At 39.8% G+C, this 16,147-nt stretch overlaps 1 protein-coding gene across 1 annotated transcript in view; it reads left to right on the top strand.

Annotated features, from left to right (window-relative positions):
* Nucleotides 1–13,888, top strand: part of LOC139727501 (uncharacterized) — a 43,163-nt gene extending 29,275 nt beyond the window's left edge. The window contains exons 8-17 of the mRNA XM_071638475.1: nt 1,298–1,462; nt 2,750–2,831; nt 4,781–4,938; nt 5,878–6,040; nt 7,057–7,137; nt 8,184–8,329; nt 9,450–9,567; nt 10,918–11,056; nt 12,089–12,221; nt 13,771–13,888. Of these exons, the coding sequence (XP_071494576.1) occupies nt 1,298–1,462; nt 2,750–2,831; nt 4,781–4,938; nt 5,878–6,040; nt 7,057–7,137; nt 8,184–8,329; nt 9,450–9,567; nt 10,918–11,056; nt 12,089–12,221; nt 13,771–13,888 (1,303 nt within the window). The remainder of the gene's footprint in view (nt 1–1,297; nt 1,463–2,749; nt 2,832–4,780; nt 4,939–5,877; nt 6,041–7,056; nt 7,138–8,183; nt 8,330–9,449; nt 9,568–10,917; nt 11,057–12,088; nt 12,222–13,770) is intronic.
* The last annotated feature ends 2,259 nt before the right edge of the window (nt 13,889–16,147 follow it).

Below are 16,147 nucleotides of genomic sequence, written 5' to 3'. Positions count from 1 at the left end.
TGAAATATGAGAAACAAATTCAATTCAAATCCAATTTAGTTCAAAATTATATAGCAAACTATTCCATTTGTAAACAGTGAAATAAACTTTGGGCATGTATAGATGTTGACAAGAAAAAAACTGTTAGCATATAACTACTTGTATAGCATGATTGTAGCATGGAAACAATGTGTAATTCAGACACTTGCAGCATAACCTGAGATTCGGTCCTGGTTGTATACTTTGAAACATTTATTCACCAGCCCCCCCCCCCCCCCCCCCCCCCACACACACACACAAAAAAAGCCATAACAACAACAACAATGCAATCTTTTGAATACTGTGTGGTTATTTTCATGAGGGTTTAATTTTCGGGAATTTCGCGAATCACAGTTGGATCGCGAATTTAACAACATGCGAAAATGTCGCCATACACTAGAGTGTATACATGCAAGATAGCGTTTGTGTCAATTCGCGAAATCAACATCTCGCAAAAATGTCTGTCACCTTCTAATTTGCGAAAATATCTGTACGCAAAAACAACAGCTTATACAGTACTTGATTTGTTAATGGTCAGATTACACTGTGTTGAGTGAGGGCCAGATTATGTTAGCATGATTTGTCTGTGTAGGATAAAATGTAATTTTATGTGTGTGCAATTTTCAGAGGTAGCCTTACCATTGAACATCCAACAGTTTGACCCTTTTTGTTTATCATGGATTCAACTTTTTTTTTTACACCCGAGAGCCAGATATTGATAGTGAAACTTACTGTATATGAAATGTTCACACACACACACACACACACACAAATGTAATAAAATGCAAACAGATGGTGTTGCTACGGAAACTGACCAAAGATATATGCATTGTATAATGTATATAAAAAATGAACAAAGAAATTAGGATTTCAGTGGGATTTGAACCCAAGACCTACGGGCTGCTTGACTGGTGCTCTTACCATCTCGTTCTGGGATGAACACAGTACTAGGACTTTTCCATAGCTCAGTGGGTAGAGCACTGGTCTAGCAATGCGGAGGTCACGAGTTTGAACCCTTATGGAATCCCATGTCTTTCCTTATTTTTCTTTTATTTAAAAAAAATCAAGCTGCATCGTTTTGAGGGAATATTCTCCTTCTTCACTCCCCCCCCCCCCCCAAAAAAAAAAAGCTGACAGAGATTTGCTCTTGGTCACAGGGTATTTCATAGAATAGTGCATACATTGTAGCTATTAAAAGTAGAAAAGACCAGATTTCTGCATGTATAGGTTTCTGGTTTGCTTGCTGAGTCCAGTTATCATATTCCGCCCATCCATTCAGACAACGGTCAAAGGACAAAATCTGGACGCAGATCGAGCAGGTCACCGGCGAGAACTCGCCACAAGACGTCTTGCAGTCGCTCGCAACCATCACCGCGGAAACCAGTCGGGACCTGAGACAAGCAACCTCCCACATCGACATCAAGAAGGATGCGGAGGATTTGAGGTGGGTCACGCGCCTCCGTCAAAGCATGATATACACAGTCAGTCTCCCTGAAGAGCTTAGGTATTTTTAGTTGCCCTCTACTTGTTCATGAAATATGTCATCAGTCCATAGATGCCATCAGCTGAGTACCAAAAGGGCGCTATCGTGTTCTAAGTTACTTACTTACTGCCCTTTATGCCGTCTGGCATGTAGGGCAGCAACAAAAGCTCTCCACTCCCGTCTGTCTTGGACCATTCTCTGGAGTGATCCCCAGGTCTGGTGGAGGTTGGCCATTTCATTTTCCACAGTCTGTCGCCAGGTGTTCCTGGGCCACCCCCATGTTCTAAGACTTGAGCGTAAATGAAAACGAAACAATCAGTTTTCATGAAATAAAAAGATTATTTCATCAAAAGTGGGTAGACTTTAAAGGTATTAGCCCACATTTGCAAACCCACGAAAATCAAAACTGCATAAAACAGGTCCAATATGACTTCAAGTACAAGTTATAACAGTAACATAACTCGCCTGTTGCTCTTTGTCTATACCATTCGATAAAAGAGAGAAAATCATCGTTTTAAAATCAATTTTCAAACCGGGTCAACCTGACCCTAAATCGAATTACGAGCGCGGGCTAGCTACGTACATGTAACTTACACATGTATCGCATGCATGTAGTACGTACGTGAACCGGAGCTAGCGAGCGTTATACGCATGCATACGGTGCATTTTCATTTATTTTTATTAAAGTAATGGACTAATTGGAACGAAATTTTGCACAGAAGTTACTGCAATCATACCCAAACTCCATGCTAACTATGAGACCAATTGCTGGAGGTTTACAAATGTGGGCTAGTAATGATGTGTTCTACTAATATTGCTACATTTTCTCAATCCTTATGTTTATGAAGGTGAACTTGTCCTTTAAGCATTCCAAGTATGGGGTGAAACAGTGCCCTTGTGGTTTGAATTTTGAACATTTTACTGAAAATGAAAATGCATGGTTATTTAAAATTGACACCATAATATCAAGGAGATCAAACTCTATAGCATAACAATAACTAAATGCCCCCCCCCCCTTGTGATAAATCGCTTCCGTGATTCAGTTGTTTAGTTTTTTATTGCAATTATGATACCTTGTTTCCTGTTGAGCATGGCACCATTATCTCACCACACTTTTTTTGTCAAAGGTAAGCAAGTTGAATATGCCGAGACAATACAAATCCAAATCTATTTTCTAGTGTTGTTTGTGAGGGTCCGAAGTGTTATCCCTCCCCCAACCATCTCTGTTTCCCATTCTTCACTCCCAAGGTTTAAGTATGAGGCAAGGCTGCTCTCCATGGAAGCCTCTCCAAGCTCCAGCCCTTTACGGAGTGTCCACCAAATGATTGAGGTAATTGATAATGGGGACAAACATGTTATCAGGCACTTGTAGCAAGAGTCTTTGCATGTAGCCATTGTTAACAAACTAGAGCAAGAGATGCCTATTGACCAGCTGTCCCGACATCCGGTAAATTTCCAAGCATCCAATACCCGGAAAATATGTGAAAATGAATTTGGAGACTGATACATGCTGCCATTGACATACAAAATGAAATGTTGGACAATGGAATTTTTCTGTAAATTTTGGTGATTTGAAGTGGATTCTAAAAACATGAAGGGAAACTGGTCAGGGAAACTAGTGGCATACTATAACTTTAAGTTGATCCTGTCTTTAAGGATCAACTTAACTTCTTTGTGAAACACAAAATATGTGTATGGATGGAAATCAGCTGCTTGGCAGAGGTCTGCACCTCTAAACCTTGTGTTACAGTTGTCATGGTGGTACACCAACCATCTAAGTTTGCAATTCCTGCTTAACTAGAAAAAGCACTTTGAGAACACAACCCTCATTTCTATAGCACCCATGCACAGATATTAAGAATCAAATTTCCCAATACATGTATAGAAGCCATTTGTTTACATCATCAGCTTCCAACTGCGCAGCACCTGGCCCGAGCAGAGCACATGCTGTAGTGCCTATATATGCAAACCTCAAATATGCGCAGCTTGAATTCCCAAGTTTATTGACCTTATCTGCCAAAATATTAAAAAATCCCTCAAAGGTTCATTAAAGGGGAAGGCTAGTAACTGATCAGTGGGAATCAGTGGAAATGCTGGGAGATGATTGTTCCAATGCTTATGGGATTCATTCAAGAGTTCACTGTATATCTATTGTTGTGTGAAAATGATTTGCTTCAGAATGGTCTCATATTCAAGTAATGTGCAGTTTAATGCTTCCAGGTTAGCGTCCCTGGTCAGTGACGGAGCATTAATCTGCACATTACTTGAATATGAGACCGTTCCGAAGCAAATCATTTTCACACAACAATAGATATACAATGAACTCTTGAATGAATCCCATAAGGATTGGAACAATCGTCTCCCAGCATTTCCACTGATTCCCACTGATCAGTTACTAGCCTTCCCCTTTAAAAATTCTCAGTTCACTACCAAAATTTAACTATCTGTTCCTTGTGTCAGTATCAACTTTTCCTGCAAGTTTCATCCAAATCTCATCACAACTTTTTGAGTTATTTTGAACACAGACAAGCAATTAAACCAACGGCAATGGAAACATAATCTCCTTCCTTGGCGGAGGTACAGTGCACTCCCGTTATAACGAACACGGTTAAAACAAAATTCCGGGGACAGCGAAATAAAAATTTAGGCCATAACACAATTTTTTCGCTGTTTCTTTATTGTTAATTTGTTTGGCTATAAAGAAATTTTGATATAACGATAGAAAATTGCTGGTCTTGAGGACTTTGTTGCAATGGGAGTCCACTGTAATTAGGGGAGCACTCTGAGAGTGCTGGTGTGAATTCACACTTCTCTCGTACCGTATGTCCCCCAAAAAAAATTACACCGGGACCCCCGCAATAATAACTTTAAAAATAGTGAATCAATCTGAATACAATTTCAGGGTACAAAACTATAACTCATTGCCCACATCTCACAGAAAACCCCATTCAATTTTTTTTAGTGGTCAGAGAGAAATGAGGAATTTTGTAGAGCATGTCAGGAATCTCTTCCCTCCAAGTTCTTTCTATTGCATTCACACACAAGAGCATCCCAGTGCTAAACTTGGAAGAATCAGACTCATGACATGCTTTACAACAATCCACATTTCTCTGTGACCGCTTAACCAAATTTAGTGGGGTTTTCTGCAAAATAGAGCTGAGATGTGATATTTCAAGACCCTGAAGTAACATTTAGACAGTTTGATCGTATTCTGTGTTATCAGTGCGAAAATCTGATTGTAATTTTTTTTTTGGACATACTATATTTCTCCCCCTCAAGGAGAAGCAGCTAGCCCACATTGACACCTTCAAGGAAGGGGAGAAGAGCCGTAACCGTGCCTGGAGGCTGGACAAGCAGCTGACCAAGATGGCGGCATCGGTGGACGCCAAGCTGGTCACCATGTTTGCCGGTAACCCCGGAGCGCTTGACCTTGCAAGGTATTATGATAATTCATTATCTGTGGATGACGGTAGCTCTCATTTTATAGGGTAGTGGCCCTCCTCTGTGTTGCTGTATGAAATTTTTATGGTTTATTTCCTCTCATCATTATTAAAGCTGGACATCAACTCTCTGATTGTAGTTGTTGTTCCCATCTTTCAGTTGTCCATACTCACAGAAGTTTTTCTCTGGAATATAATTTGTCTCACTTAATTTCTCCTCCATAAACATTAAGAGAGCCAGCCACAGTAATGCAATGTATTGAGATGGTCAGCATTTTTTTTTTTTTTTTTTTTTTTTTTTTTGGGGGGGGGGGGGGGGTATTTCTTTTGTTAAAATAAAAGGGGGCACGCACCCGGTGCACCCCAAGCTGGTGGTCTATTTTACCTTATAAATCTATAGGTTTCGATTTCAAATACTTTTTGACATGAGATTGGTACAATATCAAACTTTTTATTTCATTTTCTAGCAAATGTCAATTTCCTGATTTTATGCCAAAGTCAAATATCGTCCAGATTTCTGTTCTCTTGTTTTTATATTTGTGCCTTTACTACAGTAATGCAGTGATGGGCACCTACATTTTTGTGTGCAAATATAATTGATGTTTGCTCACTTCAGTTTGGGTATCCTTTTGCACCTCATAAAATACTGCAAAAGTGTGAATTTTCAGACCAGACAGTTTTCATGCTCCTCGGCCAGGTAAGATAAATTTGGCATGTTTTTAACTCTGCGGAATCAAAACATGAAATATAACAAGCCAAAACTTTGCAGGCTTATATTTTCAAGCTGGTTTCATTAAACTTTCTGCTTTTGCAGTAGACCTAGCTCCTGTAAGGTTCACTTGATATCAAAACTTCCATGGAACGTTGCACACTTTGTGCAGGCACCCGCCCATCTCTGTCTCTCATATGATTACATGGTCTCATTTACCTACTCAGAAAACTGTTCAGTACAGAGATGGAGCTGACCTCCTCCAAGGCAGCCCTCCAGTGCTTGGGAAGCCTCAAGCAGGACCTGTCTGAGGTGGCTGCCTCCAAGGGAACGGCCAAGGAGATACTCTACACCAAGTACAAGAAGATCCAAGACTTCAAGGGACTGAGTGTAAGCCTAACTACAGTGGACTCCTGTTCTAACTGGGAACTGCAGTTTTCTTTCGTTAAATTGAAATTTCGTTATAAGCGAACAAATGAACAATTAAAAAAACATAGAGCAGATAATGTTTTTTATTTCGTTGTACCCATGTAACAAGAATTTTGTTATAATTGTGTTCGTTATAACGGGAGTGCACTGTATAAAGAGAATATGTTACATAGAACTATAATGCGCTTTTGGTTCATGCTCTGTTGTGAAATTAACCACCTTTCAAATCACAAATAGGAGTCCAGATCAGGCTTTGTGTAACATTCTTGAATGAAAGAAAAGCTTCTTGAAACAGTTTCATTTTGCCCTGCTGCTGTGATTAGGGGACAGTCAAAACTTTTGTTTCACAAAGTCCAAAGAACATGCTTGAAAGAAATGAAATCTTGTGCTATAGTGCGTAGTGCATTCTTTCAAGCAGTTGATAGACAAAGAAGACAAATGGTTGAAAAACTCGAATCTGGTCAACTAGACCCTTGAACAAGCATGCTGTATACACAGAATAATTAGCATTATTTTGCAAACGTATAAACTTGCGAAATGTTGCCTCTCATATATAAGGCTTGTGAGGTTGAAAATCTCCTGGAAAGATATAATTTTTTTTTCTCATTGCATCACTGTGGCTTTCAACCACTTGTGAAATTGTTGTACAAGTCCAAATTTGCAAAACGTATGGTGTATTTTGTAGTTAGTCATAAGCAATAGGTAAGTCTGCTTTTACCATTGGCAATGTGCCTGTAACCAATATAAATGACATTTTGAGTCAGTGTCCAAGGAAGGTAAAAGAGTTTCATAACCTTGTTTACTTTATTCAGAATTTTACCCTTTTAGAGGATAAAATTCAGAATTTTACCCTTTTATTTTCACCTTCCTAAGGTCTTTCATTTTTTGTGGGTTTTTTTTTTTTAATATGTGAGTACTTGTGCTTCATCTGAAAAAGTAAGTTTTGTTATACAGTTACTTTATGGTTTCCTCTGCAGGATAAGAAACAGAATCTTATTCAGGTGCTCGTCAGGCAGAATATGGACGCCTCAAAGAAACTGGAGGAGAAACAGAAAGAGGTAAGAAGGTCCCTCTCTCTCTCTCTCTCTCTCACCATCCTCCGATATCAAACTTTGGTTTCCTGTATTTCACTGCTTCTAAGCCTGCCTGCCACTGCTGGAGGATGGAGGGGGGTGGAGGGTGAAAGAGACTGCTCTCTTTATATCCCAACAAGAAAATGTAAAAGTCTAGCCTACCTGATTTAGGATGACTTCTGAGTATTGAGATGCAGTTTCACACATGGGGATCTCCATAATTGTTTTTTTGAGAATGACCCTGGTGTTACTGTCTGATTGTTGGCAGTCTTGTAACTGTGTTTGACTTCACAAGTTAAACCCTTGTCATTCCTCTGAGTGTTTCCACTGGTCTGATATGATGAGGTTGAAAAGAAAAAACACTATTTGCATAAAACAAATCGACATTGCAGATATTGTCTGTAGGCACATAAAGGGCTGATAAAACATCATCAGTGTCAAAATATGGTCAAGGTTTGCAAGTTCGTGTGTATTGCCTCCTGTTCACAGTGGTGTTATATTGCTCTAATACTAATTGTGTATCAGTGATAATAAGCAGTGTAACATAACATAGACACATTAAGAGCCTGGGATATTTCTGTTGTTTTTATGACTCCACATTGATTGTAGAACTGAAGTTTGAAACTCATGCCTTCTGCAGAACCTTTAAACATTATTCAACCTTCAGACAATCTTCAACTCCAGCCTTGGAGTGCCCTCAGCCTTTATGATACAGTGCCAGAAATGGCTGATATGCACAGAAATTCAACAATGAAAAGTTGGAATGAAATTGAATGACACTTCATGCTCATTTCAATCTTATCTGAATCAAAAGGGATTGTCTTGATTTTTATTGTTATCTAATCCCACTAGCCGTTGCATTTTAATACTTGCATATGATAGCACACTGCAGCACAAAATTGTTAGTGCCACCACTCGGTAACCAGTGGTGATAAATATTGGTCATAAAAACAAGCATTTTAGTGATGATTGCTGACTTCAGAACATTCTTTTGTAACTTTGTACAAAATCTCGCCTCTTTGTTTCACCAGCTGGGTAGGTACATGGAGAGCAAGCTGTGTTCTCACAAGGCAGGAGCCGACGCCATGACAACCAAGCTGCACAATAGTGTGAGCAAGGAGGTGGAACAGTTTGCCAGTCTGCCGCTACACCTGCTGCAAGTTACTGCTCTTTCTAGGTGAGAAGGCAAACGCTAAAGGTCATTTTTATCCACCAGCAAGCACAGAGTGTAAAGAGGGTAGACACGGTTGGTGTTGGTGATGGAAGTGGCGATGGTGGTGCTGGTGGCGGCATTGATGGTAGTGGTGGTGTTGATGGTTGTGGATGTTGATGGTGGTGGTGCTGATGGAAGTGGTGATGATAGTGGTGGTGTTGATCGTAGACGTGTTTGTGGATGTTGATGTTGATGCTGATAGTAATGGTGGTGGTGTTTATGTCAGTGATGGGTGGTGCTGGTGTCGATGATAGTGATGGTGTTGATTGTAGAGCTGGTTGTGGATGTTGATGTTGGTGGTGTTGATGATAAGGGTGGTGCTGGTGGTGGTTTTATATGGTAGTGGTGGTGTTGATGGTAGAGGCATTGATGGTAGAGGTGATGGTGGTAGCGGTGTTGGTGATAGTGGTGGTAGTGGTATTATTATATCTATTAGTGTCGTTGATGTGGATGTTGGTGTTGGTTTTGATGCTGCTGGTACTCCTAGTGTTTCTCTTTTAGTTGGCTGCTGATTTAGCTATTTTTATCTGAGGCAGATGCACTTTATGCCAACATGACAAGTAGATACTTGAAGGCATAATTTGCCATTTGCAGATGAAACAAAAACCCAGCATTAGTGCTTCAAAATAGTTCTAAGATGTGAGTTAGGGATAGAAACAACCAATGTAAAAATTTGAACCAGTATAATTGATGTTAAGTAATGTTAAATATACAAAATGTGAACATTAGTTATAGTAAAAATGTTTCTAGACTAAACCGTCTACAGTTATGGTTTAACAAAAAAAAAAAATAGTGATATCTTCTTATATTTTAGGCTTTATTGCAAACATTTTATATGGCAAGAGGTTTTGTGATACAACTGACCTACACATATGCATCAAAAGTGATATCTTGAACATTTTTAAAATCACTGCTCCCCAAGGATAAACAGGACCTTTAACCATACCAAAAAGAGAGATCTAAAGAGAGATAAATTTTTCTATGTATATAGCATTGCCTTCTTTAGTGCCAGGTACCTTCAATTCTCAAGAAGAAGAGGTTGTACCACCCGCTGTAAGGGTCATGTCCTTTGTCTCATTTGCAGTGAAGAGATTGTCTCAGTGTATCAGCTGTCAATCAACAGACTGGCTGACCAATCAGCAGCAGCAGGGGGCGGAGTCCTGCAGGAAGCACTAACGGCATTGGGCTTCCCCATGTACAAGGTGAGAGGCATCAGTCATGCCTGCCAACTGTTCCCATTTGATAGGAACATAGGACCTATGTTCCTATCAAATATGATAATAGCATGATTCAAGACTCAGGGAAATGTTGTTATCAGCAATTTGTATGACTTACACTCCTCCATACACACACCATGAGAGAAAGGCTCAAAAATTGATAAGAACCGAGATAAAACACAGATGAAATGAATCAAGCATCTCTTGCCTCAATCTACCCTATATGCCAAGGCAAGCTGCTCATTTTTACAAAATCCTTCTCGTCACCTTGACTGAAGTATGTGATCCTGCTAGAAATGACAAATAAGTGTCATTTAACTTGACATTTTAAAGTGATGATGGTATCAACTGCCAACTCTCCCATTAGCTTGAGTATGAAAGAAAAAACAAATCATTGATTAATTTTGCTGGAAAATTTTGTTAACTACCAAAACCCTTCCCCCCCCCCCTCCTCCCGATAGACTTCTTTGCTAGATCATTTGCAGCACAGCAAAGCTATGATGAAAAGGGCACAAGTTTTCATGTTTGATGTCATGTCAAAGAAGGAATTTTCCTAAAGATTAGTGTGTACTGAGACTTTGGAGGGCAAGGCATTGCATCATCAAATTTGCATAGTGCTGCCAGTATCACTGTATCGTGAAAATGATTGTATATCAAACTTTGGCTTGCCATATTTTTTGCACATCAGGTCTGAATGTGATGAAAACCCTGTCATTATGTTTTCATGATTTTAATCTGTTTTTATTGCAGCCATCTTTAACACACTTGGACACATTTTGATTCATATGATTTCAAAACTCAATGCAAATAGAGGACTTTTTGTAATACATTTTACACTATATCAAGATTTGGTTTTGTCATCTGAAAAGTCTTGAGATTTGCGCCTGTGTTCCTACTAGCCCATGACAAAGGGTGCGTTTTAGCGCTCTAAAGCAAACCGAAGGGAACTGAACCAAAGCGTACCATACTGAAATGTGCCAAAATTTGAGCGTTCGAGCGCTCTGTTGAGAAAGCACACCTCACAAGTTATTTTTAGAGGGGGTCACATATTTTGAAGCAAGAGGGTCATTCACCTGGCGTGCTCAAACTACTTTCAGATGTCCCAAACAAAGAGAATGAACTCTTTGTATTATGACGTATGTGTATGTTACACGCATTCTTCACATGCAAACTTTTGGTATGCTTTTGGTACCCTTTTGGAGCACATCAGGAAGTGGTCCACTTTTGGCTCGGTTCACTTCAGTACGGTACACTTTGAAAGCGTTCAGTTCACTTTAGGAGAACGCTCAAACGCACTCAAAGAAACTCTGACGGCTATGTCTACTCAATCCACAGGCTTCAGAGTGTCTGCTTCCATACCTGACTGATCTCAAGACTGAGATGACAGACATCCAAGGTATCATCGACTCCCAGGGAGTCATCGGTTGCTATGGCGACGACCAATCTGGCAAGGACATCATCAAGCACATCCAAGGTATGACGCAGTATACTCAGTTGAGAGTATGAACAATTTGCTCCCAGTTCTTTCACAACTCTGTCACTGCTCATTGCAGACGGCTTGCTTGATGGATGATACCTGTGGACTTTCCAATTTGGTTCACGCAGAGATCTGTTCATAATGTCTCTTAAGTTTATGTTCTTTTTACTGTTCAATTGACCTATGTTCAGCCAAGGTTAAATGTACCCCATTTTCCTAAATAATGATAATAATAATAATAAGGTCTTATTTACCCAGGGTAGCCTCTCCAGTGTTACCACTGCTCTACCAGAGGGCCCTGCTATTATTATAACCCTAGCGTTGCCAGGTACCCATTTATACACCTGGGTTGAGAGGGACACAGTGGGTAAACACATCTTGTTCAAGGACGTAAGCACTGGGCGGGATTCAAACTCGGGTCCTCCGATTGGGAGTGGGGAGTCTTATCCACTATGCCACAGCGCTATTAGAGCTATTCTGTCCTCTTTACAAAAAGTTTCATGACCATTACCTGTTAAAACTAATGTAAAAATTGTAGGTAGGTAGGAGCCAGACTCAATGGCTTGGCATGAAGATGCTGTATGTATGTCTTGATGGCACGATGGAAATGAAATCCATCAGACTTAAAGAGTTATTCTGTCACATTGTCCTTTCTCTCGGTCAACTCCCAACAAAATATGTGTCCTCCCCAGTGTTACGATAGATGCTCCTGCAACAATTGCTCTGGTCATATGTTCTCCAAAGACTTAGGGTCAGGGTTGTGATAGGATTTTAGGTTTAGTTTGATGTGAGGATTAGGATTAGGGTGAGGGTTATATTTGAGGATTCAATTTATGTTTGGCTTAGCATGCAGATATTTCATGGGAGCAATTGTCGCAGGAGCAAATGTAATGGAACCGTTCTCCACCTCTATCAGAGAATATGACGTGACAAATAGCCAATGAAGTCTTTAAAATTGACCATAGCCGAGGAAAGAGGGTCAACCGAACCTTCTATGACCTCTGACCTCTGACCTCTGACCCTTTGCAGGTCTGTGCCAGGAAGTTGGGGCCCATGATGAGGAGCAGCTGAGGCGGCTTCATCCTGTGCTGCAGCAGAGGCTGGTGGAGTCCTCCTCGGCCATCAGGCGCTGTGAGCAGGCCAGGGAGCACGTGGAGGCCTGGTGAGTCCTGGATCCCGTTTCATAAAACTTGTTATCGGTAACAACTGCCACATATCTATGACAAATTGCTCTCAGCCTGTCAGATGCAAGTATTTCAGTAGCTTATAACAACTATTGTAACTTGTTATTGATAACAAGTTTCATGAAACGGGGCCCTGGTGGTGATGTGATAGGATGGGGGAGGGGGGGAGGGTGTAGTGGAGGTGACAAACTTCTTGGTTTTGGGAGCAATGGAGACAGGTGCATGCAGATATGAGTCAAGTGATGCGGAGTGGTGTCAGGATGAAGCACCACCCTGAGTGAGAAATACCGCAAACATTTCTTCAGTGTCTGTTGCAACTGATTAACAAATTGCCCTACATTGATGTGAACAATCATTGTAATTGTAATATCAGTTGCAATAGACACAACTCATTGGAAGAATTTCATGAATTTCAGTATTTTTGTAAGTTTTACAGTACATAGAGATTTAAAAAAAAAAAGAAACATATGTCTGCAGGAAACATCTTGACAGAAATGTACATTTACACCTTAATGTGTGCAGAGACTCAAACCCAAAGCACCTTCTGATCTGGAGATTCTCCCGCCTGAAACCCCTAGCAAACGGGAGACTCCAAGTTGATGTGTGCAAAGTGCGAAGTTCCTAGGGTTCTTGATGCTCTCTGGTGCTATCTAAGGCTTATGTTTTTTTCAACATACAATAGCAATAAGTAAAAAATCCTTTCCAACGGGAGACACAGAGCCAGGGCGGGAGAAATTAAATCTCAAGCGGGAGAACAGGAGATTTGCAAAAATGGGCTTTCGGCGGGAGAGTTGGAGTCTCTGTGTGTGCTTATCATGCTGATGCCACACATCAATTCATTAATCAATCAATTACACAAGACATACAGAAAACGTAAGGAGGATTCCAGTTGATGTGAGCACACATATTGTAGTCAGGACTGTTTTGTTCTACAAGCATACGTATGTACATACATGCTGTGTGTAGTTATTACTAGGGAAGTAGGAACCACTTTTTCTCCCTTATCCACAACTGTGTTTGTCTTCATCACCTTTCAGATTATATGCACCACTCCTTTGCCCCTCTATTAAACCCTCTTAAGACCCACCACTCAAAATGTCATTGACATTGTACACAGAGAGTTTGTCTGTGGTGATTACAGTCCCAACCCATAACTGAACCGTTCGAAACCACCCGTCTTATTACTTCCTAAAACGCCCAAAACCGCCCGTCCATTTTTTTTAATAGTTTTATCCTTTACCATTTTCATTGTTTTCATATAGCATATATAGTTAGTCAAAGGTCAACAAAAGTATGTCAGAATTACTTCTGTGACACACTATTCTCTAGATAAAGTCTTAATAGGCTTTCAAATAAACATAAATTATAATAGACAAAAATAAACATGCAGTGAGCTATTTTACATAATTTAGAAAGTTGTCAAAATGTGAGTAATATTGCTGTACCTCTTAGGGAGCAATAGGCCATTATGTACGGAATCTTCAGTTGCTAAAGGGTCAATTTTTCTGTTCTTCTCCACGTTCCAAGGTGGGACCAGCCATCGCAGCATCTGACCCCGTGGCTCAAGGTCGAAGGTCACAGCATGCAGCAGTGGCTGGACAAGTGGACGATGGCCGCATCCCAGCTCAGACATTTGGCCAAGTGATTTGTTGACCACTGCTGACCACAGCTTACAGCTACCTACCCAAGAAGTTTAGCTTGTGACCCAGCCACATAGAACTGTTCACAATCATGAAACTGATGTTGTTCATATGCAGAATCAAAACTGAAGTTTCCAGGCATAGAAGTTCTCACTGAAGAATTGTTGATATGTGTGAGATGCACAAGGATGCTTTGTAATGTAGGTTCTGTTTCTGAGGAAAAACTCTTGTTTCTCCAAAAATTGTCATCCTGCCCTAGCCATTTCTGGACAGTGTAGATCTGGGTTTGTAGGGAATGTACCCCTGATAACAAGAATGATCCTTTTTTTTTTTAATGTGTACCTGTCTATCTCTATGCAATGAAAAAGTTCACTCACCCTTACCTAGAATGATTTTGCAGTTATTTACCTGTGAAATCATGTACATCAAATGAATTTTTATTCTGTGGTGAAAAAGAAATATGCTTTGAGACAACAATTCTGAAAGATTATTCTAACTCTAGTTGTACAGTTTTTTTTTTTTCTAAAGATATATCCATCACTGCTTCTTAGAAATTTTGAAATGCAGGTGTATATAATGCTCATTTATATGCTACTTTGCTCAGCCTTTGCCGACTTTCTTCTGGTATGCACGTGTTTCATGTAATAAGTGCTCTTATAAGACATAATTTTCTTTTGTAATATGCAGCGAAATAAAAAGACAAATGAATATTATCTTGCTATGTTTGAATATGCGTATACATGTATTTGTATGCCAAGTATGATCTGTAGCTTAAGATAAGTGGAAGCATTTGTATATTACACAACCAACTTGCTGTCAAATGTAATGCTTCTTTGTTTCATCTCTTTGTCATTGTTGGCAAAGCCAATCAGTGGCTCGCAGAAGGCGCGGTCACACTACGCGAAACTACGTGTAGTTTCACAACTGGAAATTTTGCCAGCAAAACTTCTTGTGAAATTTCCTGCCTGCACTTGGGAAGTGTCTCACTTCTGGCGAAACTATGCGTAATTCTGTGCAGTGTGACCCCACGTTACCAAAACTTCATAAGATTGTGACATAATAATATATCCTTTCATGTTGTTTATGCACATTGCGCATTCTGTTACATGCTATGTTACGCATTGTATTTAATCAGAGGGGGACTTTTTTTGTAGGTAGGGTAGTTTTGCATCACTAAAACCATGAGGAGTTGTGTTGGTAGTGTGACTGCGTGTTCAAACTTCTGGAAGTTATCAAGAAGCAAACTGTGTAGTTTCACATAGTGTGACTGCAGCTAATGAGAATTTGACCCAAAAAAAAAGTATTGTATGTTACACCAACTGAAAGCTCCTATGTATAGTCACTGGTGTCAATACATGTACAACAAGTAGGTTTGTGATAAACAGAGTCCAACCAAACCAACAAAATAGAGCAATTCATTAAATTGCACTGAAAAAGAACTTAGTGGTAAGGCCTAGCATTAGAAAGTTTTGTTGGTATCACAAAAGTAATACAGTATAAGTGACTCCCACAAGCACATTATGCTGTTGGGGCGACAAAATCTTGCATCTTGAAAATGGCAAATGTTCACGAGAGCAAAAAAACACATGGCAGCCAAAGCACTGTAATAAATGGGATCACCTTTCCGTTGACATGCTGTGGTGGCTTCATTTTGGGGGTAAGACAGCTATGATTATGTAACGCGTCTCCATTCTTTTTTGCTGTACATTTTTTTTTCTTATAGTATCATACAAGTGAGATGTCCTTTCTTTATATTATCAAGTTATAATTTCCACTGTGAAAAAAGAAAAGACACAGGAAGGCTTTAATTTTTTGGTTATTTGTGTCCAAATTATATTGATTTGATAAAGCAGTATGTCAGTTTCTAATATCTTTGTATTATTTGAATAGAAATGAATAAACACTACAGCTGTATCAAAAATGTGTTTGGTGTGTGTATTGTGTCATCTCTTTGTCTGCATTTGTGCACTTCCTGGATCACATGCATATTCATCATTTTTGCTAGAGGTAATTAAAGCTGTCAAATAATTATGTCACGGGGGGGGGGGGGGGGGGGGAGTCATTCCTTCAAGCAGATTTTTTTTTTTGCAGATTTTTTTTTTTTGACAAACTGTTAAAAGCTTCTGATATCCTTTTGTCTGATTGGCTGAGAGTCAATTTGTCAGGAAAAAAAGAAATATCTGACAAATGCTTGATGAAATGCCCGCCATGAGTTTGCAATCCAGGAACATGATAGCTACCAGAAACGTTAATCAATGTCACTC

This window comes from Diadema antillarum, unplaced genomic scaffold, assembly GCF_040938485.1.
Source record: "Diadema antillarum isolate AM-2024a unplaced genomic scaffold, OU_Dant_1.0 seq00000134_RagTag, whole genome shotgun sequence".
Classification (NCBI taxonomy): domain Eukaryota; kingdom Metazoa; phylum Echinodermata; class Echinoidea; order Diadematoida; family Diadematidae; genus Diadema; species Diadema antillarum.
The sequence above is the reverse complement of the archived record's forward strand: the minus strand, read 5'-3'. Positions and strand labels throughout refer to the sequence as shown.